General features: G+C 43.9%; 1 protein-coding gene, 1 long non-coding RNA gene and 1 other non-coding gene across 7 annotated transcripts; 2 read left to right on the forward strand and 1 right to left on the reverse strand.

The window, feature by feature from the left end:
- The first annotated feature begins 3,317 nt into the window (after positions 1-3,317).
- LOC139361945 (uncharacterized) lies at positions 3,318-11,343 on the forward strand. The gene is made up of 2 exons (XR_011619998.1): positions 3,318-8,304; positions 9,365-11,343. It is a non-coding gene; the product is annotated as an uncharacterized lncRNA (long non-coding RNA).
- On the reverse strand, positions 9,493-9,604 carry LOC112426445 (U5 spliceosomal RNA). Its single transcript, XR_003017777.2, has one exon. It is a non-coding gene; the product is annotated as a U5 spliceosomal RNA (small nuclear RNA).
- A 1,881-nt stretch (positions 11,344-13,224) lies between the features above and the next one.
- LOC105480249 (zinc finger protein 620) lies at positions 13,225-24,987 on the forward strand. 5 transcript variants are annotated; one of them, XM_024792524.2, is made up of 5 exons: positions 13,225-13,642; positions 13,812-13,884; positions 19,325-19,451; positions 20,278-20,391; positions 23,776-24,987. In XM_024792524.2, exons 1-5 carry the CDS (start codon positions 13,353-13,355, stop codon positions 24,777-24,779), a joined length of 1,608 nt encoding a protein of 535 aa, XP_024648292.2. In that variant the 5' UTR covers positions 13,225-13,352; the 3' UTR covers positions 24,780-24,987. The 5 variants fall into 5 exon arrangements, with proteins under 5 accessions (XP_024648292.2, XP_011737137.2, XP_011737139.2 ...); XM_011738835.3 differs by having other exon boundaries at positions 13,542-13,629; XM_011738836.2 differs by having other exon boundaries at positions 13,617-13,704.

Consider the following 24,987-nt stretch of genomic DNA (forward strand, 5'->3'; position numbering starts at 1 on the left):
CAGTAAGAGGAAGTAAAGTGCCTTCCTGATTTCTGTGAGCCATTCTAGCACATTATTAAACATGAGAAGAGGGTTATGGGAACAGAAGTACAGTGGCCCCGTGATTGGCATCTAAAGTGAGGACAGTCTTGTGGGACTGAGCCTTTAACCTGTATGGTTTGATGCTAACTCTGGGTAGTTAGTGCCAGAGTTGAATTGTTAGACACCTAGCTGGTGTCCAGAGAGCTGAAGAATTGGTTGTTGGTGTGGGAAGAAATCCAACTATTTATGTGAGAATTTGAACAAAAACAGCTCATACTCCTGTCTACTTGCTAGTTCAAGATTTGCATAAGGAATGTCCACTTTCTTCAGGAAAGACGGATGTCTGTTAACTAAGTTGTGTCGTTTTCAGACTTTGGCCTTTAACAGTGACTTAGCGCCGGGCGTGGTGGCTCAAGCCTGTAATCCCAGCACTTTGGGAGGCCGAGATGGGCGGATCACGAGGTCAGGAGATCGAGACCATCCTGGCTAACATGGTGAAACCCCGTCTCTACTAAAAAAAAATACAAAAAACTAGCCGGGCGAGGTGGCGGGCGCCTGTAGTCCCAGCTACTCGGGAGACTGAGGCAGGAGAATGGCGTGAACCCAGGAGGCGGAGCTTGCAGTGAGCTGAGATCCGGCCACTGCACTCCAGCCTGGGCGACAGAGCGAGACTCCGTCTCAAAAAAAAAAAAAAAAAAAAAAAAAAAGTGACTTAGCTAAGTGTGTTATTTAGGATTCTGTTTAAAAATAGCAGAAACCTACTTGAATTAACTTAAATACACTTAATTTATTATGAGGATTTCTGCATGTACCCTGGCACCTAAAGGCAAGAATGCAACTAGAAGTTCTGAAGCGTGGAAAATCCAAGCAATCAGGAACAACGGGCAGCGCACGCAGGTTCAGTCTCAGCTCTTTCCTCACTTCTGATCCCTTTTTTGCTCTTTGCTTTCCTGCTTTCTCTAATCCTAGGCATAGGGCAGAAATTGCCAGAGGGCCCAAGTGTATAACTCCATTCCAGAAACCAGCCCAAATTGAGTTAGACTCTCTCAGACTTAATTACTAATTCTTGGGAGAGACAATAGGATTTGCTCAGTTTGGGTTAGATGTTCACTTCTGGTTTACTCCTATGGCCCAGGGGGGCTAGGTCATGTAATGTAAATGAGGCTTCCAGGGCCCTATCCTGTGGGAGGCGGTGGTTGACTGGGCTGATCAGACACCCAAAAGGTGCCTGCTGCTAATTAGATCACAACCTTTTCCCTCATTTCTATTGCTCTATGTCTCCTGACAACTAAGATAACTGAGAAGCTTCAGGGTTTTTTTTTTTTTTTTCTCTTCTGCTTGGAAGCTTTCATAAATTTATCTTTGACAGTTCATTCTGCCTTGGTGTTGGTTATACTCCATTAACGTTTTTTGGCTCTCAGTGATCTCTCAGACTGCATTCACATCTTCCTCTGATGATGGTTTGTGACTGGTCAGTGGGTGGAATAGCTGGTGGGGTTAGGGAAATGGGGATATAGTCTCCTCTGATTTCCTTGGGGCTCTGTCTTTGGGGTAAACAGCCACATAGTTGAGTGAGTTGGGTCTTAGTTGACCCAACTGGCCATAGTTGAGTGAGTTGGGTCTTTCTGTTTGGGATATGTGTGTGCAACCAACTCAACAGTAGCAAGGCTGGCTCTCAGGCTATAGCTCTCCATTTGATCCATTTGATTCAGTTATGGTTATAGTTCTCCCTGGCTCCCCTCCCCTCCCCTCTCCTCCCCTCCCCTCCCCTCCCCTCCCCTTCCCTTTCTTCTTTTAGACGGAGTCTTGCTTTATTGCCCAGGCTGGAGTGCAGTGGCGCAATCTCAGCTCACTGCAAGCTCCGCCTCCTGGGTTCACGCCACTCTCCTGCCTCAGCCTCCCGAGTAGCTGGGACTACAGGCACCCGCCACCACGCCCGGCTAATTTTTTGTAGTTTTAGTAGAGACGGGGTTTCACCTTGTTAGCCAGGATAGTCTCGATCTCCTGACCTCATGATCCGCCCACCTTGGCCTCCCAAAGTACTGGGATTACAAGCGCGAGCCACCGTGCCTGGCTGGCTGGCTTTCCTTCTTTCTTTCTTTCTTTTCTTTTCTTTTCTTTTTTTTTTTTTTTGTATTTTCATATTCACTCCAATATGGAAGCTGTCTTGGTGTTAACAAAAACTGTGTGACTGCATGATTTCTCCTTTAATTCGGTCACTACTGCCATTCCTCCTAATAGGTCTCTGGAATATCCTATTCTACCAGAATAGGTCTCCGGTAGGGTTCCCTGGTTTTCCTTGAATGCCTCTGCCCCTAGCTGTCATCTTCCCAAGCTAAGATTTCTTAGAACCACCTTCAGACACATCTTATTCCATAAACTTCCTATTCTCTATATCTTTTTTTTTATTATTTTTTTTCCGAGAGGGAGCCTTGCTCCCATCACTGGCTGGAGTGCAGTGACATGATCTCAGCTCACTGCAACCTCCACCTCCCAGGTTCAAGCGATTCTCCTTCCTCAGCCTCCCGAGTAGCTGGGATTACAGGCATGTGCCACCATGCCCAACTAATTTTTGTATTTTTAGTAGAGACAGGGTTTTGCCAATTTGGCCAGGCTGGTCTCGAACTCCTGACCTCGTGATACCCCCACCTCAGCCTCCCAAAGTGTTAGAATTACAGGTGTGAGCCACCGCGCCCGGCCTGTTCTCTATGTCTTAACAGCAATTAACAAGCTGTAGGGAAGAACTCTGCCTCTTACAGTTCAGTCCAAATTATAATAAGCTTGGCCAATACACCTCTGCACTTGAGAGTATGAAATTGGGCTATTTATCTAGTTTGTAGGCTTCCCCTCGGGGGAGGTTAACACTCAGTATGTCAAAGCTTGCTGTGTTAACAAGGCCTTTAGAGGGAATAGCGATAGAGAACAGACTGGAGATGGTTAGATTCATCTTTACCAGTCCAGCCCCCCCTGGACAAGGTCCTAGGAATGGTGAAGGCTTATGAAGAGATACAAACAGCTATTAATATTTCCCTATATGATGCCATGCCCTGGAAGTCAAATCCTCCTCTCCTCCTTTTTCTTTTCTTTTCTTTTCTTTTCTTTTCTTTTTTCTTTACAGGGTCTCACTTTGTCCCCAAGGCTGGAGTGGCGTGGGGAAATCTTGGCTCACTGCAGCCACCTTAACCTCCTGGGCTCAAGCGATCCTCCTGTCTCAGTCCCCCAAGTAGCTGGGACTATAGGCACGCCACCACGCTTGGCTAATTTTTTTTTTTTTTTTTTTTTTTTTTTTTTTTTTTTTTTTTTTTTGAGACGGAGTCTCTGTCGCCCAGGCTGGAGTGCAAACTCTGCCTCCCGGGTTCACACCATTCTCCTGCCTCAGCCTCCCGAGTAGCTGGGACTACAGGCACCCGCCACCACTTCCGGCTAATTTTTTGTATTTTTTAGTAGAGACAGGGTTTCACTGTGTTAGCCAGGATGGTCTCGATCTCCTGATCTCGTGATCCACCCACGTCGGCCTCCCAAAGTGCTGGGATTACAGGCGTGAGCCACCGCGCCCGGCCCCTAAGTTTTTGTAATTTTTGTAGAGACGGGTTTCACCATGTTGCCCAGGCTGGTCTCGAACTCCTGAGCTCAAGGGATTCGCCCGCCTCGGCCTCCCAAAATGCTAGGATTACAAGCAGAAGCCACCACGTCCGGCCGCAAGTCTGGCTTTTCTATCCCAGTTGCATGTGGACAACCAGGATTGCAGGACGAATCCCAAAATATGTGCACCCTCCTGGGCCCCACTGTGGCCCCATCTGTAGCCAGCTACGAGGCTTGTGGAGGCAGGGTTGCATCAAGATTCGCTAGGCAGCACGGCATCATCAACACTAATGAGCAAGGAGGGGCCTGGACCAGGGCGCATCTCCAACACTGACCAGCAAGAAGAGCAGCCTGTGCTGACTTGTCACGTGAGGGTTCTGGACCAACGCACCACCGAGACGCGAACCCTTTGGCTTCCTAGAGAGAACCAGGCTCCCGCCGTACTTCCGGCTCGCTGCCGCCAGGTGGAGCCCCTGCGGTCCCGTGGGAGAGTGTACCTGCAAGGTGGCGCTCTGACCAGAGAGCCGCAGCCTGGAAGCGAAACGTGGCCCTCGGTGATCCCAGGCGGGGCGAGGAGACCCCGTGAGCCCATTTCGTTCTTCTCCGCCTGGAGGGCTTTCTGCGCCGGCCTTTGTGGCCTCCTTCCTAGTTGTGGCTGATGACATTGGCTGGCCGTCTTCTCAGTGATCCTAGCGGGTCTGCGCCCAGCGTTACCCACGGGGCACTTGAGCCTTTTTCTTGTTGTTTCTGGGCATTCTTTCCAGCTTTGACCCGTAGGCAAGCCTGCACTTTCATTTTGTCCTGTAAACCCTTATTGGTTCAGCAGTCCTCTGCCCGATTTCTTTCCAGAGGCGGCCTCTCTTGGTCATGGTCAGGGTCTTTGAACACATTTAGCAAAAACTATTTTCTACTCCAACCTGTCAACCTAAAATAATCAAAAAGTCAGAATCTGGTTTAAAGATAGTTTTTATTCAAGTGCAAAGTTAAGGACGGGTTGCCCAGGAAGCACGGATTCCAAAGAATGGAAGTCAGTCTTCCAAAGGGTAGACGTTTAAGATCGTTTATATAGACAAAGTTCAGGGAAGTGTCATAGAATTTCAACATATTTCTATGTAAGGTTTTAATGCATAGTTACGATTATTTGATTAGTTGGGTGGTCTTTTTTTTCCAGGAAAAGTATATTTAACATTCCACCCTGAAGATATAACTGTCATGGGGCCTTGGGCACCATCTGGTCTGAGTTAGGTACAGGATAATAAAGGAGACAGTTAATCTATAACGAAGATCAGTGATTGGAAGGGGGAAGATCTGGTCTCTGGTTTCTCCTAGTCATTTACAGAATAAGAACAATGAGGAAGAGAGTTAAACAATAATAAGAAGAATAGCATACATAATATGCGACTCTCCAGGGCTTAACTTCCCGCTTGACATAATAAATTTAGAAGGTCCTGAAATTTTATTTTCTTTTACAAATCCAAGCAGTTCCTCTGAGACCAGGATTCTCCTGTAGCTGAGATTCAGTTCTGGACTATGGAGTGTAGTGGCATGTTTTGAGAAACCTTGTGTCTTGCCCGCAATTGGATGAAGCAATAAACTGAAGGAGCAGTTATAACTCTGCAGCTGAAGGTGGGGCCAGGTAACCCTGGAGTGGGAGGACAAGACATAGTTCTAAAGGTTTTTAAGCAGGATGATACGGGGGAGTAGTGCACATATTGAGCTGCAAGAGAAGGTCAGGCTTATTTGTGGCTCTCTTCTCCTCACTTAGTTCCCGAGACTCTTCCTTTTCCAAAATCAGAGAGCAGTGCAGGAAACCAGGGGAATGCAGCCCTTTCTGCAGAGAATATGGTCCCAGCTGAGTTGGGCTTCCTAACAGTCTGCCTTAAGTCAGCTGTCGGAGAAATCAGTACAGGTCTCAGGGGCCTGACCTGGTTTTCCCATTGCAGGGTGGCTGTAGCAAGTGTATATGTGTGTCTATACACAAGAAACTGTGTATTTTGGGGGGGAAGTGATTTGAGGCTAAATGAGATTGTCCAGACTAAGATGTGTCTTGGTTAGAGACAGCACATGATTTTGAGAAGATCCATTTAATTGGTAAAGTGGAGGGAGGCAACTGCCAGTAAAATTTTCTGGAAACTGGAAATTCACACGTTCTACAGATGAAGTCCACCAGGGTAAGTAGGAAAAGTCCTTTGGAGAAATACATTTGCTCTGCAAATAGTGTGTGTAGAACAGCTTACGCCTGGGGGCCTGGTTATTCTGCAAGTATATACTGAGCAGCCTTTGTATGCCAGGCCATGGAATAAGCTTTGCAGATACAATGGGAAATAATAATAGTTACATAACTTACTGAGCTCTTACTTTGTTGATTCATTCATTTAACAGATATTTATGGGGTTTCTGCTTTGTGCCAATGGTGACCAAGACAGTACCTTCATGGAGCTGTAAACTCTAATGGGAGACACACACAACACACCCGTGAATGTATACTGAATTGTCAGGGAATGATACATGCCAAAATGGAAGGGTAAGTGAGGGGATGGAAAGTGACTATAGTGCCTGGAGTGGAAGAAGGTCAGAGAGGACCTCTTGAAGGAGGTGATATTTGAACAGAATGAATTGAGGGACCAAACCAGGCAGAGGGAACAGCAAGGTCCTAAAGTGTGAACAATCTTAAAGTGTTTGAGTTTTTAAGCAACAGAAAGAAGGCAAGTATTTCAGAAGGAAAAGGAGCCAGACCTGGTAGTTAGAGATGAGGTCAGAGAGAGAAAGAGGTGGGCCACTTTTTGTGTGGCTTTGATATTGTATAACTGGGCAAGGCCTTCTTCACGCAGAGTTTTTACAACTTACTGAACAGGCGATGTCCTCAATGAGATCTAAAGAAAGGGAAGAACAAGGGGAGAGAATTTTAGGCTGATAGAAGAACAAATACAAAGGCCTTGAGGTAGGAAAGAGTTTGACTTGTTTGAAGAAAAAAAAAGGAAGCCAGGGTGCTGGACTAGACAGAGCCCAGGGAGAGAGTTACATGGGCTGAAGTTGTAGAGGGACGTAGGGGCCAGATCAGTAGGATCTTAGAGGTCATGGGAAAGAGTTTGATTTCACCCTAAGAAGAATGATAGCCATTAAAGAGATTTTGACTGTTTCATGAACTTTTTATCAGATCATTCAGACTGTTTGCAAAATCTGCTTTATTACACACCTACACATTATTGGGTATGTAAGAGAAAAATGAATGAGATTTGAGTTAGGAGGTTATTGCAGGAGTACAGCCAGGAAATGATTACTGTAATGTTATAGTATGGATTGATATCTGGGTAGAGCAAATTTCCTTTTTCCCCCAAAAATATTCTTACTAGTCTTTCCATCTGTCCCTCCATATAAGCTTCACAATCCAGATTCTTTAGAACTTTAGAATAAAAAATGATTTCCTTTGGGATTGCAATGACTTATAGATTAAATGAGAAATGACAGTTTTAGAAAAATAATGCTTTCCACTTATGAACATGTTCTCTCTTACCATTTATTCAGTTCTTTTATGAAGGGGCACAGGCGCATGTATGCACACATGCATGTGTGTGCTATAGGTCTTGTCCATTTTCCAACTGAATTCTGGGGTATACTATTGATTTTCTATGTTGGTCTTCATCTGGCCATCTAATTATCTACAGCACATCTGCCCCCTTCCCCTGTTCCCCCGGGCTTGAGTAGGAATCTTTTGTTTCAGGAACCAGTGACCATCAAGGATAAGACCTTCTATTTCACCTACAAGCAATGGGCCAGCCTGATGCCTGCTCAAAAGACCCTGTACAGAGATGGTATTGGAGATATAGCCTCTGGGTGAGGCTCTCTCTAGGACTCAGCCTTTGTACTTTGGAGCTTCCTGGCTTCTTTCCTCTTATAGGCTGAGGTATCTCTCATAAGCTCATTTTCAGAATCCCATCAACTGAGTTTCCCAACTCACCCGCCTCAGGGACTGCTGGCCAGGGAGAACCCTAGGTTCTCTGTACTATTGAAACAGATGTCCCCAGTTCCCTAGTAGAGGTTCTGCTTTGGACAAAATGTGAAATGAAAATTTTTTTGATGCCCTAATTGAGCCCTCTGTCCCTACACCATCCCTGTTTTCCTGAGATCTTAGCCTCCTACCATGTGGGTGGGATACTACCACTATTTCAGCCCACCCCCTCACAGGGCCAGATGTGTTATGCTCCTTCCTGAGTAAGAGAGTTGGGCTCCTTCTGTCATGTGCTCCCCTTTCCCTGAGATCCCGCCTCGCTTGTTCTCCTGGGTGTTCCAATTCTTCCTCCACTTGCTAAAGGCAAAAGATGGGCTGAAAAGAGTTCCAGAATCAACAATGGTTGACTCCCCACATTTTCCTATTCCTTTTTTTTCCTCCTTGAGAAACATTTTATTCCCTAAACAAGTTCTGATATCTCTGCTGGAGCAAGGGGGAATACCGTGCGGCCCAGATCCCTGGGTGCTGCTCGGCAGAGAGGCCCTGAGAGGTGTCTGTTCTGGTGAGTGAGAGAACCTGTGAGCTTCACTTCCTGCTTTTCCTCTTCGTTTGTTGTTGTTTTTGTCTGTTTGCTTGTTTTAAGAGATAGGGTCACGGATGCGGTGGCTCACACCTGTAATCCCAGCACTCGGGGAGGCTGAGGCGGGCACACCACTTGAGGTCAGGAGTTTGAGACCAGCCTGGCCAACATGGTAAAACCCTGTCTCTACTAAAAGTACAAAAATTAGCCGGGCGTGGTGGCAGGTGCCTGTAATCCCAGCTACTAGGGAGGCTGAGGCAGAAGAATTGCTTGAACCCAGGAGGCGGAGGTTGCAGTTAGCTGAGATCGTGCCACTGCACTCCAGCCTGGACGACAGAGTGAGACTCTGTCTCAAAATAAAATAAAATAAAATAATAAAATAAAATAAAATAAATGAAATAAAATAAGTGAAATAAAATAAAATAGACTTACGATGTTGGCCAGGCTGGTCTCGAACTCCTTGTCTCAAGTGATCCTCCAGCCTCTGCCTTGCAAAGCACTGAGATTATAGGCATGAACCACCATGCCCAGTCCTTTGTTTTAATAATTTGTCATGCAAAACGTTTTTCTTCTTTTATATGACTGCTGTGAAGGATGAAAGTGGTTACTCTTACACAGACAAATATTACAGAGCACCCCCTACACACCTTTTTTTACTTAATGGGATAATTAAACTTTCTACTATTTTTTTTTTATTATATTTTAAGTTCTGGGCTACATGTGCAGAACATACAGTTTTGCTACATGGGTATATGCATGCCATGGTGGTTTGCTGCACCCATCAACCCGTCGCCTACATTAGGTATTTCTCCTAATGTTATCCCTCCCCTAGCCCCCCACCCCCCGCAGGCCCCAGTGTGTGATGTTCCCCTTCCTGTGTCCATGTGTTCTCATTGTTCAGCTCCCACTTATGAATGAGAACATGCAGTGTTTGGTTTTCTGATCTTGTGTTCGTTTGCTGAGAATGATGGTTTCCAGCTTCATCCATGTCCCTGTAAAGGACATGAAATCATCCTTTTTTATGGCTGCACAGTATTCCATTGTGTATATGTGCCACATTTTCTTAATCCTATCATTGATGGGCATTTGGGTTGGTTCCAAGTCTTTGCTGTTGTGAATCGTGCTGCAATAAACATACGTGTGCAGGTGTTTTTATCATAGAATGATTTATAATCCTTTGGGTATATGCCCAGTAATGGGATTGCTGAGTCAAATGATATTTCTACTTCTAGATACTTGAAGAATCGCCACACTGTCTTCCACAATGGTTGAAGTAAATTACACTCCCACCAACAGTGTAAAGCATTCCTATTTTTCCACGACCTCTCCAGCATCTGTTGTTTCCTGACTTTTTAATGATCGCCATTCTAACTGGCATGAGATGGTATATTAAGATTCAGAGCTGTTCCTCTCCATGGAAATCTTTAGTAAAAGACAAAAGATTTATACGATCTGAAGAGAAACCAGAGTATAATTTTCTACTGTTTTCAATACAAAGATGTGTTTTCATTACAATTAGAGGAATATAGGCTTCTGTGAGCTAGCCTGGAAGCAAACATAATCATTATTGTTCATTGTTTCCGTGAGAAAATGTAATGTTTCTAAATATTAACCTAAAAATAAACTCTGAGGAATTCATGATTGTAATTGGATGGAAACTGGCTTTCTTCATTTGAAATAAATTAACTGAACAAGATAAAAAAAATCCAGAAACATGTATTTTTTTTTTTTTTTTTTTTGAGACGGAGTCTTGCTTTGTCACCCAGGCTGGAGTGCAGTGGCATGACCTCCACTCACTGCAAGCTCCGCTTCCCGGGTTCACACCATTCTCCTGCCTCAGCCTCCCGTGTAGCTGGGACTACAGGCGCCCGCCACCATGCCCGGCTCATTTTTTTAAATGTATTTTTAGTAGAGACGGGGTTTCACCGTGTTAGCCAGGATGGTCTCGATCTCCTGACCTCGTGATCCGCCCGTCTCGGCCTCCCAAAGTGCTGGTATTAGTATTTTGGCTTTTCTTATTTTCAGCCTGTTAAGAAGAGAAGTGTAAGAGATTAGGTAACATCATTAGTGACAGCATGCATCTTGTTACAAATCTGAGAGTTCATATAGAACAGATTTAATCAATGTGGTGAGTGAAGCCGACGTTTCAAACTAAGGTCAGTCTTTCACCAATATCAGATAATTTACCCTGGGAAGATATCATACAATTGTAAAGAATGTGGAAAAGTCTTTAAATATAGGTCAGAACTTTCACAGCACCAGAAAATCCAAATGGGGAGAAACCGAACTCATGTAGGAAATGGACAAACTTTTAATCAGAACACCCACCTTCTTTTTTTTGAGATGCAGACTTGGGCTGTCGCCAGGCTGAAGTGCAGTGGTGCAATCTCGGCTCACTGCAACCTCTGCTTCCCAGGTTCAAGCAATTCTCCTGCCTCAGCTTCCCGAGTAGCTGGGATTACAGGCACATGTCACCACACCCGGCTAATTTTTGTATTTTTAGTAGAAACGGGGTTTTGCCATGTTGGCCAGGCCGGTCTCCAACTCCTGGCCTCAAGTGATTGGCCTGCACTTTCAGCCTGCTGATTCTCCTCCCTGATGAATGGCTTTTTCCTTCAGGTTTGTCCTACCAGGATTAGAACTAGGGTTAGATTTAAGGACACAACCCATTTTAAGATTATGTTGTCTTTCTAGTATGTATTTTTTTTTAAATTGAGGTATCACTGACATACAATAAGCCATGCATCAAGTGTATAATTTGGTAAGTTTTGCCATATGTATATGCCTCTCAAAAAAATAACGCAATCAAGATAACATAATCATACCCCAAAAAGTTTCCTTATGCCCTTTTATAATCTCTCTATTCCAGCCTGCTCCTCTCCTGCCCCCAGCCCCAAGAAACCACCAATCTGTTTTCTTTTACTACAGTTTTCCTTTTCTAGAATTTTATATAAATGCTATCACACAGCATCTACTGTTTTTAAAGTTTTTTTTTGTTTTGTTTTGTTTTTTTTTTTTTTGGTGTGATATCTTTCACACAACAGAATTATTTTGAGATTCACCCATGTTGTTGCATATATATCAGTAGTTCATTCCTTGTTATTACTGAGTAGTATTCCACTGTATGGATATGCCACAATTTAACTCAAATGATGGCCATTTGAATTGTTTCCAGTTTTTGGCTATTATAAATAAAGCTGTTATGAAAATTTGTATGCAAGTCTTTGTAATGTAAGGACATACATTTTAATTTCTCTTGGGTAAATAACAAGAGTGAAATGGCTAGATAATAAGGTAGGTGTATATTTAATTTTTAAAGAACCTACAAAGTTTTTCCAAAGAGACCATGCCATTGTACATTTCCATCAGTACTGTATGGGTTCCACTTCTGATACATCTTTGCCTACACTTGATGTCTTCCCTACTTTTAGCTGTTCTAATAAGTGTGTAATACTGTTTCATTGTGGTTTTAATTTGCATTTCTCGAATGACTAACAATGTTGAGCATCTTTTCAAATATTTAATTGCTTTCCATATATCTTCTTTGGTGAAGGATCTGTTCAAATCTTTTGCCTATTTTTAAAAATTGGTTTATTTTCTTATGAGTGACTTTTGAGAGTCCTTTATATATTTTGGAAACAAGTCTTTTATCAAATATTTTCATTATTTTCTCCCAGTCTGTGGCTTGTCTTTTCATTCTCTTAAAAGTATCTTCTGAAAAGCAGAAGATTTAACTTTGATTAAGTCCAGTTTATCAGCTTTTTTCCCACTGGCTAATACTGTTTAGAATTTGTGGTGTATATGTATGTATGTTTATGTGCACCCACATATGCATGTTCATTCATGGTAAATGTTCATTTTAATAGGTTTAGCAAAGGGGCAGTATTCAAATGTATGTCCTTGTCATGCCATTGTTTCTGGAAATCTATTTAAAACAATTGCTGTACATAAACTTTACAGTGAAAATACTATAGATTTTATAAAATGAACTGTTTCTGTGACAGTTAAAATCTCTGTGCTAGGTGGCCCCACAGTGGCTCCCAATGATTCTCATATCCTGGCATTCAAACCCTTCTGTATCTCATCCCACACTGAATCATGACTAATCTCTGAGGAGAATGTATTGAGGAAATCATAGTGCATGATTTCCAAAACTAGGTCATAAAAGCTTTGGCCTTGGCCTCTTGGATTCCTCACTTTGGGAGAAAGCTACCTGCCATGTTGTGAAAACCCTCACATGGGAAGGAACTGAGGCTTCCTGCCAACAACCAGCTCCCACTTGCCAGCCATGTGAATAAACTACCTTGGAGGTGGATCCTCCTAACTCAGTCAAGCTTCAGATAACTTCAGCCCCACATGACACCTGACTGCAACCTCAGCAGAGACCCTCACCCAGTACCACCCAGCCAAGCTGCTCTTGAATTCTGGGTCCACAGAAACTGTGAAAGATAACAATGTTTATTGTTTTCAGCCACAAAGTATTACAGTGGTTTATTATGCAGCTAGTAGATACATAATGTACTCTCCATGGCAGGACTTGTTTTGGAGGTGGTGGATACATCTAATTCCCGTGGAAGGAATAACTAAAATCTGTCTCCAGGTGGGCCAGGACACACATCCCAGTACAGGGCAGGGAAGGGCTCTAAGGCCAAATGTTAATAGCTCTTTCGCTAAACTTCTCAAATTGTCTTAAAAAAAAAAAAAATCTATTTCCCTAAAGCACGCCACATATTGGAGTCCCAGCAGCACCTATTTTGTGTCTTCAAAAGACACGACTGGAAAACAGAACAATACAAACTCACCAGCACTTACTGTGTGCCAGGCACAGCTGTAAATAATTTGCCTATCAATTAACTAATTTAATGAATCAACCCTGAACAGCCTCAAGAGGTTGGTACCACCATCATAATACCCATTTAACAGACAAGGAAACCGGGGCAAGGAAACTTGCTGCAGGTCATACAATTAGTAAGCGGTGCAGCTGGGTTTCTGGACCGACGTAGTCCATACACATTCGGCCTTCTGAGTGATGGGCTCGACTTTCCCCACGCCCACTTTTCCCACTGCAGCGCACCCACACAATCCAGGCAGCTTTGGCGCATGTGGAGGGAGCGATGGTCACTTCATTATCTGGAAGGACACCCACAGTGGCAAATGCCAGACAACCATGAATAATACCCAGGATAGTAACCATTCTGTGGCCTGAGCTGGCCGGACGTCATGCCCCGAAGGAGCTACCAGGTGTGGGCGCTGCAGGATCCCCGCCTGGGGCTGCCCGCTCGGGCCCGTGTTGTCTCAGGCAGTAGGGACACTGGCGATGGCGGCTGGGGCAGGGAACCACAGAGACTGGCAACTTCCCAGGTTCCTAGAGAGGAGGGGCATGGAAAACGCACTTCCGGCGGAGGGTCCCACGCTTCTCTCGGTGTCGGCTGCAGGTGGTATTTCCACGCTTTATCTGCGCCTGCGCCGCGCGGGGTTCGCGGTCCGAGCAGAAGAGGTTCGCGGTCCGGGTGACTGATTGGTTTCCCTGGGGCTTGTTCTGCCTGGTTTTCCAACCCCTTTGCTGTTTGGGGTGAGGGAGGGGGTAGCGGAACGGAGAGGAGCCCAAGTCGCATAGAGGGCATTTGCGGGGTGCGAGGCAGCATCTGTCTCACCCGTGCTTCTTTATTTTCTCTTCAGTTTCACTTCTCCTAACCCCGAGGCAGTGTGTGAAGCTGGGACGCCAGCCATGCTCCAGACCGCTTGGCGCCAGGTGAGTGAGCATCCTCTCCCTCCCTCTCACCCTTTTGATGTCAAGAGAGAACAGGTGTCACTTCTGCATTCAGATCTTGAGTTGTGTAGGCTAGTGGCTTCCATTGTACATCTGTCACTATGAGAGGGATGGAGAGGTAAGAATGCCCAATTTAAGACTAGAAAACTATTGAGTGTGGGGGGATTGGTTGGGATTTGGCAGTTGAAGCCAGCTTAAAACTGAAAATTCTGAAATGTGGAAATCTGCATTTATTACATCCAATAAAGACCCCTTTCACCCCAATCCGCAGGCTTGGAGAAGTATTTGCTTCTCCAGTATAGCAATTCTAGTAACTGTTTTGTAGATTCCATTGTATTTTCTACATAGGTCATCTATAAGTAAAGATAGTTTTACTCCTTTCTTTCCAGTCTGGATGCCTTTTATTTCATTTTGTCTTGCCTCACTGTACTGGCTAGAAACATTATTTCAATATTGAACAGAAGTGGTGAGAGCAGATATCTTTGTCTTATTTATGCTTTTAAGGTGAAAGCATTCAGTCTTTCACACTGAAGACTGATGTTCACTGTAGGTTTCTTGCTTTTTTGTTTTGTTTTGTAAATGCCTTTTATCAGGCATTCTCTTCTATTCCTACTTTGGTGAGAGTTTTTATAGGAATGGATGTTGGATTTTGACAAATGCTTTTTCTGTCTATTTAGATGATCATATGGTTTTTCTCTTAATTAATTAATTAATTAATTAATTTAGAGACGGAGTCTCGCTCTATCGATAGGCTGGAGTGCAGTGGCGCGATCTTGGCTCACTGCAACCTCCACCTCTGGGGTTCAAGCGATTCTCCTGCCTCAGCCTCCTGAGTAGCAGGGACTACAAGCACGTGCCACCACACCCAGCTGATTTTTGTATTTTTGGTAGAGACCAGGTTTCACCATGTTGGCCAGGATGGTCTCAATCGCTTGACCTCGTGATTCCCCCGCCTCGGCTTCCCAAAGTGCTGGGATTACAGGTGTGAGCCACGGTGCCCAGCCTCTCTTAGTTCGTTAATGTGGTGAATTACATTACATTATTTTTCTTTCAAATATTAAACCAACTCTGCGTTGGGATAAAACCGACTTCGTCATGATGTATTATTCTTTTATTAGTACTATATATTGAATTTAATTTGTTAAAATTTCTGTGTCTATGTTTATGAGGTATTGATTTGCAGTTTTCTTGTGATATCTTTGTTCCATAGAATGAGAAATACTCCCTCCTCTTTAATATTTTGGAATAATTTATGTAGAGTTGATTGCATTTCTTCCTTAAATGTTTGGTAGAATTCACCAGTGAAGGTATATAGGCATGGAATTTTCTTTCTGGTAAGATTTTTGAGTCCTTTGGTAGATATAGGGACTACTCTGGTTATCTGTCTCTTTTTATTTGTTTGTTTATTTATTTTTATTTTTTGACACGTTTTTCTCTATGTTGCCCAGGCTGACCTCAAATTAGGCTGAAGTGATCCTCCCCACTCAGCCTCCCAGGTACCTGGGACTACAGGCATGCATCACTATGTGCAGCTTAAATGAGTTTTGGTAACTTGTGCCTTTCAAGGAACTTATCCATTTTATCTAAGTTGTAGAAATTACTCACATAAAGTTGTTCATAATATGTCCATATCTTTTATTATCTGCAGTGGTGTCACTTCTTTTATTACTAATATTAGTGATTTGTGTATTCTCTCTTTTTTTCTGGGCACTCTGGCTAGCGGTTTATAAATTTTATTAATTTTTCTTTAAGAACTAGCTTCTGGTTTCATTATTTTTCTGTTTTATGTCATTAGTTTTCACTTTGATCTTTAATGTATTTTTTACACTTATTTTGTGTTAAATTTGCTATTCTTTTTTTAGTTTTAAGGGGGAAGCTGAAGTCACAGATTTGAGATCTTTCTTCTTTTTTGTTTTGTAAAATAGGCATTTAGTGCTATAAATTTCCTCCCAAGTACTGCTTTGGCATTATCCCGCAAATTCTAGTACATGGTGTTTTCATTTTTATTCAGTTCAGAGTACTTTGTACATTCTCTTATAGAAGTGTGTTACTGACTTTCCAAATATTTGGGGATTTTCCAGGAGTCTTTCTGTTATATCAGATTTAATTGCATTACAGTCAGAAAACATACTTTGTATGACTTGAATCATTTTGATTTTTATTGAGCTCTCTTTTATGGCGCAGACTGTGGACTGTCTACCTATCTACATTGTCTTATATGAATTTGGCCACTACAGCTTTTTTTTTTTTTCCCCCTTTTGAGACAGTCTTACTCTGTCTCCCAGGCTGAGTGCAGTGGCGCAATCACAGCTCACTGCAGCCTCGACCTCCCAGGCTTAAGTGATCTTCCCAAGGAGTTGAGACTATAGGTATGGACCACTGTGCTTAGCTAACTTCTTTTTCCTAGAGACAAGGTTGCCCAGGCTCGTCTCAAACTCCTAGATGCAAGCCATCCTCCCGCCTCCACCTCCCAAAATGCTGGGATTACAGGCATGAGCCACCATGCCTGGCCTTACAGTTTTCTTTGACTAATGTTGTCATGGTATAGCTTTTATTTTGGTATATCTATTATTTTGATATATCTATTATTTTGGTATATCTGTTATTGGTATGTCTATTATTTTGATTTTAATTTATGCCTGTCTTTATATTTAATGTACATTTATTAAAGGTGGCAGATAGTAGGTTCTTATTTTTTTAAAAATCCAGTATGACAATGTTTGCCTTTTGGGATGTTTAGATTATTTACATTTGATACCATTATTGATATGGCTAGAGTTGGGCCAGCATCTTTCTACTTGTTTTCTAATGGTCCCAACTGTTCTTCGTTTCCCTTTATCCTCTTTTTCTATTTTCTTTTTTTTTCTTTTGTTTGAGACAGAGTCACTCTGTCACCCAGGCTGGAGTGCAATGGTGCGATCTAGGCTTATTGCAATTTCTGCTTCCTGGGTTCAAGCAATTCTTGTGCCCCAGCCTCCCACGTAGCTGGGATTATAGGCACACACCACCATGCCCGGCAAATTTTTTGTATTTTTAGTAGAGATGGGGTTTCATCACATGGGCCAGGCTGGTTTCGAACTCCTGACCTCAAGTGATCTGCCCACCTCAGCTTCTCAAAGTGCTGGGATTACATGCATGAGCCACCGTGCCTGGCTCTTTTTTTTTTTTTTTTTTCCATTTTCCATAGGATTAATGGTGTGTAAATATCAGGCATTGTTCTTTTCAGTCTTTCCAAATGATCCTTTCTCTGGCCTTGGTTAGTTTTCCCACATCCATGTACTGATCTGTATTTTGTTGAATACTCTGATAATTGAGATTCCATCTCTATGCAGCCCTCTCCTCGCTAGCATTCTGTCCTATAAACTCAAGCTGCCTTGGTCTCTTCAGACTCTACAAGGAAATATGCCAGGTTCTGCCTCAGTTCCCTCTTCCTGTGTTGCAGCCTGGAAACTCCTCAGGGTAGTAGCTTAGGGAATTACAGGGCTCACCTCTTTTTTTTTTTCCTGTTTCTCAGGGACTGTTGTCGTTTTTTGCATGATATCTTAAAAATTATTTTTATATAATTTGTCCAGTTATTTTGTTTCAGGCAGGAGGGAAAATCCAGCCCCCATGATTCCACTTAGATAAGAACTGGAAGTTTTCCCTTAGCATTTTTTTTTTTGAGACAGTCCCACTGTCACCCAGGCCAGAGTACAGTAGCACAATCACGGCTCACTGCAGCCTCGACCTCCCCTAGGCTCAAGTGATCCTCCCACCTCAGTCTCCCGAGTAGCTGGGAGCATCACCTTGCATGGCTAATTTTTGTATATTTTGTAGAGACAGGGTTTCACCATGTTGCCCAGACTGGTCTCAAACTTCTGAGCTGAAGCAGTCTTCCCGCCTTGGCCTCCTAAGGGACTGGGATTACAGGTGTGAGCCACTGCACCTGGCCTGCATTTTCAAAAACATTACCCTTTTACTTTTGCTGTTTAGTCTGTTGCCATCACGACTTCCCAGTCTTCATGTGTGTATTGTTTTTCCTTCTCTGAAAGCCTGTAGAATCTGTTGTGTATTCTCATTTTTCTGAGACTTCTCAGTTACATGCCTATGTGTAGATATTTTTCATTCATTGTCCTAAATACTTTGTTGGTCCTTCCTTCTCTTTTTTTTTTTTTTTTTTTTTTTTTTTTTGAGACGGAGTCTCGCTCTGTCGCCCAAACTGGCGTGCAGTGGCCGGATCTCAGCTCACTGCAAGCTCCGCCTCCCGGGTTTACGCCATTCTCCTGCCTCAGCCTCCTGAGTAGCTGGGACTACAGGCGCCCGCCACCTCGCCCGGCTATTTTTTTGTATTTTTTAGTAGAGACGGGGTTTCACCATGTTAGCCAGGATGGTCTCGATCTCCTGACCTCGTGATCCGCCCGTCTCGGCCTCCCAAAGTGCTGGGATTACAGGCTTGAGCCATCGCGCCCGGCCTGGTCCTTCCTTCTCTATGTTGCTTTTAAGGAGATAGAATATTTTACCAAGTTATAAACAACAGTGCACATTTACAAAATCCTTAGCTCATCCTTAGTTCTGTGGTTTGAATTGGGCCCCTTTTTGTTTGCTTCCCCTTCTGCCGGAAGTTGAGTTTCGTCTTTGTCTGCTTTTCTAGTCTAGTTATCATTCATTCTTTCTCTGCCTTCTAAAATTCTGTTTATGCCTCTAGCTGGCTTTGACTCTTCTCTCTCTCTTTTTTTTTTTTTGAGACAGGGTCTCACTCTGTCACCCAGGCTGGCATACAGTGGTGCAAACACAGCTCACTGCAGCATCGACCTCCCCAAGCTCAGGTGATCCTCCCATCTCAGCCTCCCAGGTAGCTGGGACTACAGGCATGCACCACCACACCTGGCAAATTTTTTATCTTTTGTAGAGACAGGGTTTCACCCTATTGGCCACATGGCCAGGCTGGTCTCAAGCCATCCACCCGCCTCAGCCTCCCAAAGTGCTAGGATTACAGGCATGAGCCACTGTGCCCGGCCAGCTTTGACTCTTCTCTTGGGCTATTATGTTACTATCACTTTAGTAGGGTTAGGGAGAGAGTGGAGATCAGTACAAAAGTGTTATTCACTGTGTTTATACAGATGTCCCCTGTGCATGTGCACACAAAACCCACACTGGGGAAAGGAGCCCAGAGGAACAGATGGGCACACAGAGCAGGGCACAGTGGAGGCAAGCAGAGATCAGCAGATGAAAATAGAACTGTTTGCTGGGGATGACCACAAAGGGGTGCAGAGACCCTTGGACTCTCCTGTTGGTGCGGGCAAAGATGGCTGAGGGCTGGCCTCTGGTGGAGTGCTGGGTAACTGTCCTTGGCAATACCACTAGACCCAGTAGGTCTCTGCCCCACTACTTAGCCTGGTCCTCTGCCCTCATGCAGGGTTTGAGCAGGAACCTGTTGTTTTAGGAACCAGTGACCTTTGAGGATGTGGCTGTGTACTTCACCCAGAATGAATGGGCCAGCCTGGACTCTGTGCAGAGGGCCCTGTACAGGGAGGTGATGCTGGAGAATTATGCAAATGTGGCTTCCCTGGGTAAGACATCTCTTCTTCTTGTTTTTGGCCTCTGCCCTTTGAGCATCCTGGCTTCTTTATTCCTTAGAATTTTGTAGGGTTTCTTTTTTTTCTTTTTTTCTTTTTTCTTTCTTTTTTTTTTTTTTTTTGAGACAACAGTCTCTGTCGCCCAGGTTGGAGTACAGTGGCGTGATCTCAGCTCACTGCAACCTCCACCTCCCAGGTTCAAGTGGTTCTCCTGCCTCAGCCTCCCAAGTAGCTGGGATTACAGGTGGGCGCCACCACACCAGGCTAATTATTGTATTTTTAGTAGAGATGGGGTTTCTCCATGTTGGCCAGGCTGGTCTCGAACTCCCAGCCTCAAGTGATCCTCATGCCTTAGCCTCCCAAAGTGCTGGGATTACATGCGTGAGCCACCACTTCTGGCCCGAGAACTTCGTGGGGTTTCTGATAACTCCCTGTTGCCCTGAAGGCTGAGCTACCTGGAGGTTTCTGGGTGGAGAGAGCCTGTGTTCCCAGGTTTTGAAATCAGCTGTCTCTCCAACCCTAGGAGGGACTGTACCCCAAACATGGGGGAAAGGAGCTCTTGGGAGCACAGCAAAGCCCCTTGTGTCTTCCAAGTTCTCTGAAGAAAACTTGAGATTCCCTTATGTCAGCGTGGGATTATTCTGGGACTCTGTGCCGCTTTGTGGGAAATTGCTGTCCTCCAGCAGCATAGATTAAGTTTCTCCCTGACTCACCTCGTCTCTCACTACCTGGCTCAGCAGATAAAGATAAAGGGGGGGCTGCAAGAGGACCCTGGTTCCTGATTCCCCTTACCTTTTCCTGTTTCTTTCTCCCTGGGCAGCATTTCCATTCACCACGCCTGTTCTGGTCTCCCAGCTGGAGCAAGGGGAACTGCCATGGGGCCTCGATCCCTGGGAACCTATGGGCAGGGAGGCTCTCAGAGGTATCTGTCCAGGTGAGCATGAGAACCCACTAGATGTCTTTTTGGCTTGGCTTGCTTTCTTGTTTTCACATTTCATTGCACAAGAAGTGTTCCTTCTCTTGGGAGACTGTTTTTGTTCCTGTGGAATGATTACATGTGATTCTCTTAGTTCGTGGTGGTAACCTACCTCAACTGGGGAAGGGCCAATCTCTTTTAAGACAGGAATGACTGTAAGATTTCTTTGCATATTCATCTTTGCCTCTTCTCCTCACAACCTGCCAAGGGAGACTGTCTGATTGGGCAGCACTTAAACCAGCTCATTTCTTCTCTGTCATATGAAACCATTTTATTTTTCTGCCAGTTTGTTTTTGCAAAGATGAGAATGTCAGCCACCTTTGGAGGAAAATAGGCTTCTGGCAACATTGCTGACCGTCTGCATATCACAGGCTATATTGTTTAAGTACTGACTTAAATAATAAAAAGTTTATTTTTATAATGGAAATTTTCAAATATATGCAAACACCAGCATAATGTACTCCATGTATCCTTCATCCAGCCTCAACAGTCACCAATATCCTTTGATTCTTATTTCATCTTTCCCCCACAGATACTTAAAAAAATTTCTGAAGCAAAATTTATTGTAAATTAAAGGTGAATAAATTCCTCACTTTGATGGCTATTGATATAAGAATTAACAATAGGCTGGGCATAATGGCTCATACATGTAATCTCAGCACTTTGGGAGGTCGAGGCAGGTGGATCACTTGAGGCCAGGAGTTCAAGACCTGCTTGACCAACATGGTGAAACCCCGTCTCTAATTAAAAAAAAAAAAAATATATATATATATATATATATATATGTGTGTGTGTCTGTGTGTATATATATGTGTCTCTGTGTGTGTGTGTGTGTATATATATGTGTGTATATATATAGCCAGGCCTGGTGGCTTATGCCTGTAATCCCAGCACTTTGGGAGGCTGAGGTGGGTGGATCACCTGAGGTCAGGAGTTCAAGACCAGCCTGGCCAACATGGTGAAACTCCATCTCTACTAAAAATACAAAATGTTAGCATGGATGTGGTAGCACGTGCCTGTAATCCTAGCTACTTAGGAGGCTGAGGCAGGAGAATCGGTTGAATCTGGGGGGTGGAGGTTGCAGTGAGCTGAGATCACACCACTGCACTCCAGCCTGTGGGCGGCAAGCCACCCAGGTGCCAAGGCAAGAGACCGAGGGCACAAGCTGTTCTGGTATAATAAAGAAAATATATAATAAAAGAGTAAGAATAGTTATACTAGAAATAGATTATATATATGATTGTATATTAATATTAATAATCGTTAGTTTGTAGCATTACTCTTTATTCCGATATTATAATAATCTTTGTTCTGTGATTATAACCTAGGAAAAACCAGGCCATACAGAGATAGGAGCTGAAGGGACACAGTGAGAAGTGACCAGAAGACAAGAGTGTGAGCCCTCTGTCATGCCCAGACAGGGCAACTAGAGGGCTTCTTGGTCTAGCAGTAGCACCAGTGCCTGGGAAGGCACCCGTTACTTAGCAGACTGGGAAAGGGAGTGTCCCTTTCCCTGGAGGAGTTAGAGAAGACTCTGCTCCACCACCTCTTGTGGAAGGCCTGACATCAATCAGGCCCGCCTGCAGCCATCTAGAGGCCTAATCGTCTCCCTGTGATGCTGTGCTTCAGTGGTCACGCTCCTGGTCCACTGTCATGTTCTGCCCTGTACACCTGGCTCCGCCTTCTAGATAGCAGTAGCAGAATTAGTGACAGTACTAAAGCCTTTGAAATGCACAGAAGAAATAATGATGTAAGCTGTTCCCTCTCTCTCTCCGCCTCGACTACCAAATAGGGAAGGGCCCCCTGTCTGGTGGACGCATGACTTGCGTGACCTTACCTATCATTGGAGATGACTCTCACTCCATACCCTGGCCCTTTGCCTTGTACACAATAAATAGCACGGCCAGGCATTTAGGGCCGGTCTCCGCATCTTGGTGGTAGTGGTCTCCCGGGCCCAGCTGTCTTTTCTTCTTTTTCTTTGTCTTGTGCCTTTATTTCTACAATCTCTTGTCTCCACACATGAGGAGAAAAACCCACAGGCCCAGTAGGGCTGGACCCTACACCAGTCTGAGTGACAGAGCGAGACTCTGTCTCAAAAAAAACAAAAAAACAAAAAAACAAAAAACATCAAAAATTAGCTGGGTGTGGTGGTGTGCACCTGTAGTACCAGCTACTGGGGAGGCTGAGGCATGAGAATCGCTTGAACCCAGGAGGTTTGCAGTGAGCCAAGATTGCGCCGCCGCACTCCAACCTGGGTGACACAGCGAGACTCTATCTCAAAAGTAAATAAATAAATAAAACATAGTATATTTTTTATTCTTTTTTCTTCTGCTTCACCCCTTCTCTGCCTGTGAAAATTTTCTGTGCTCTTCTGCAGATAATGCCCATTACTGATCCACTCCCAAGTCTTGAGTTTAAGTTGTACCTTTCTGGATGTGACCTCAGGACCCTACGTCATCTGAGTAAAAATATTTTCTGAACAATTTTTTTGTGAATGCATGCAGGCTGAAGATTTTATTTAATCTGCAAAAGGTTTTGATAGTGGAGGGAATATTTCTCTTTGGTTTTCCCTTATTATCATGTGAGTTTAGTAGTTCACTTTTCAAACTGTTGTATTAAACAAATGCACAAACTATGAGACCTTTTAGGAAAAATAGCAAGCATCATTACCAGGCCCTCTTTGGGACTTACGTTCACTCTTAGATGAGTTCTTCACATTTCCACTGCTCTTTGGTTTTAAAGGCAAGCCTCCAAACCTTCCTTTCTCCTTCAGGATGCTGTGGTGGTTGCCATGTATGGCATCCTCAACCACTGCATGGGAGCCTGCTGCTTTACTAGAGCTAGCTTGATGGTAGAGATCAGCTCTCTTTTCAAGATTATGACATGGATGATGTCTTCTAACAAGCATCTCTTAAGGAGTCTCAGCCTGTGGGACCTGTTGTAGTGCTTGAGCTGCTCAACCTGCCCCTTCTCTAATCTCGGGAGTCTTCGTCTCACTTATGGATTTCCATATGTTACTTTTCTATGTTTGTGTCTTTATCCACCTCATTCACTTTTCTCTTAGTCTTTCTGCCCTAATTAACAGTCTTTGCAGTTTTCTGGTTTGCACACTGTTTGTAGGAATGTCTCCTGGCCTTGCTTGCCTCCCCTCTCATAGAGTTTTCATGTCCCTGCGGGGCTCTGTTGTGTGGTGATCTTAGGCAGCCATCTTGTGAGCATATTAGAAAATATTCATATACTCAGGGCAAATTAGAACCACTTAATTCTGTTTCTTCTTCAGCACAGATAGTGTGTGTGTGTGTGAGATCAGGGATTGACACTTGTATTTTCTTTTTGTGATAGGAGATGAGGCCAGAACTGAGAAGGAAAGATTAACTCCAAAGGAGCATGTGTCCAAAGAAACAGTGTCCTTCCGACTGATGGTGGGGGTGCTGCCAGGGAATGTTTCCCAGCACCTTGACTTTGGGAGCAGCCTAGAGCAGCCCCAAGGTCATTGGATAATTAAGAAAAAGTCAAAGAGGAGACATTTCACAGATACCTCAGCCAGGCACCATGAGGCCTATGCGGTCAAGAATGGAGAGAAGTTTGAGAAATTAGGAAAAAATATTAGTGTCAGCACACAGCTCACTACAAATCAGACAATTCCTAGTGGTCAGATATCTTATGAATGTGGACAGTGTGGCAGATATTTCATTCGAATAGCAGACTTCCACCGACATCAGAAATGTCACACTAGTGAAAAGTCTTTTGAATGCAAAGAATGTGGAAAAGACTTCAGATATAACTCATTACTTATTCGGCATCAGATAATTCACACTGGAAAGAAACCATTTAAATGTAAAGAATGTGGAAAAGGTTTAAGTTCAGACACAGCCTTGATTCAGCATCAGAGAATCCACACTGGAGAAAAGCCCTATGAATGTGAGGAGTGTGGCAAGGCCTTCAGTAGCAGCTCTGTCTTCCTCCAGCACCAGAGGTTCCACACTGGGGAGAAGCTCTATGAATGTAACGAATGTTGGAAAACTTTCAGCTGTAGCTCAAGTTTCACTGTCCATCAGCGAATGCACACTGGGGAGAAACCTTATGAATGTAAAGAGTGTGGAAAACGACTAAGCTCCAACACAGCCTTGACTCAGCATCAGCGAATTCACACTGGGGAGAAGCCCTTTGAATGTAAGGACTGTGGGAAGGCATTCAATCAGAAAATAACCCTGATTCAGCACCAGCGAGTTCACACTGGCGAGAAACCTTATGAGTGTAAAGTGTGTGGTAAAACCTTCAGCTGGTGTGGAAGATTCATTCTGCATCAGAAACTACACACTCAGAAGACACCTTTCCAAGCATAGGGCTATCCATAGTTAGGCCTACGGTGCCTCTCATTTTTTCTCTTTATTTTCATGCTCTTTTTCAGTGTCCTCACTCTCCTTCCTGGGTAGACACTTGGCTTTCATCATGAAATCTTCCTTAAGTTTTTTGAACTCCTGTTTCCCCAACATGAAGTCTCTTTATGGTTAGAGAAGACCAAAAAAAAAAAAAAAAAAAAAACAACCAAAC

This window comes from Macaca nemestrina, chromosome 2 (assembly GCF_043159975.1).
Source record: "Macaca nemestrina isolate mMacNem1 chromosome 2, mMacNem.hap1, whole genome shotgun sequence".
NCBI lineage: Eukaryota > Metazoa > Chordata > Mammalia > Primates > Cercopithecidae > Macaca > Macaca nemestrina.

What these genes read in the sequence shown, in the direction of transcription:
- LOC105480249 (XM_024792524.2), top strand. Translation starts at nt 13,353, where the DNA reads ATGCCCCGAAGGAGCTACCAGGTGTGGGCGCTGCAGGATCCCCGCCTG. An exon ending in TGCAAATGTGGCTTCCCTGG is followed by an intron (nt 19,452 to 20,277) that starts GTAAGACATCTC and finishes CTCCCTGGGCAG; the next exon opens with CATTTCCATTCACCACGCCT. An exon ending in TCTCAGAGGTATCTGTCCAG is followed by an intron (nt 20,392 to 23,775) that starts GTGAGCATGAGA and finishes TTTTTGTGATAG; the next exon opens with GAGATGAGGCCAGAACTGAG.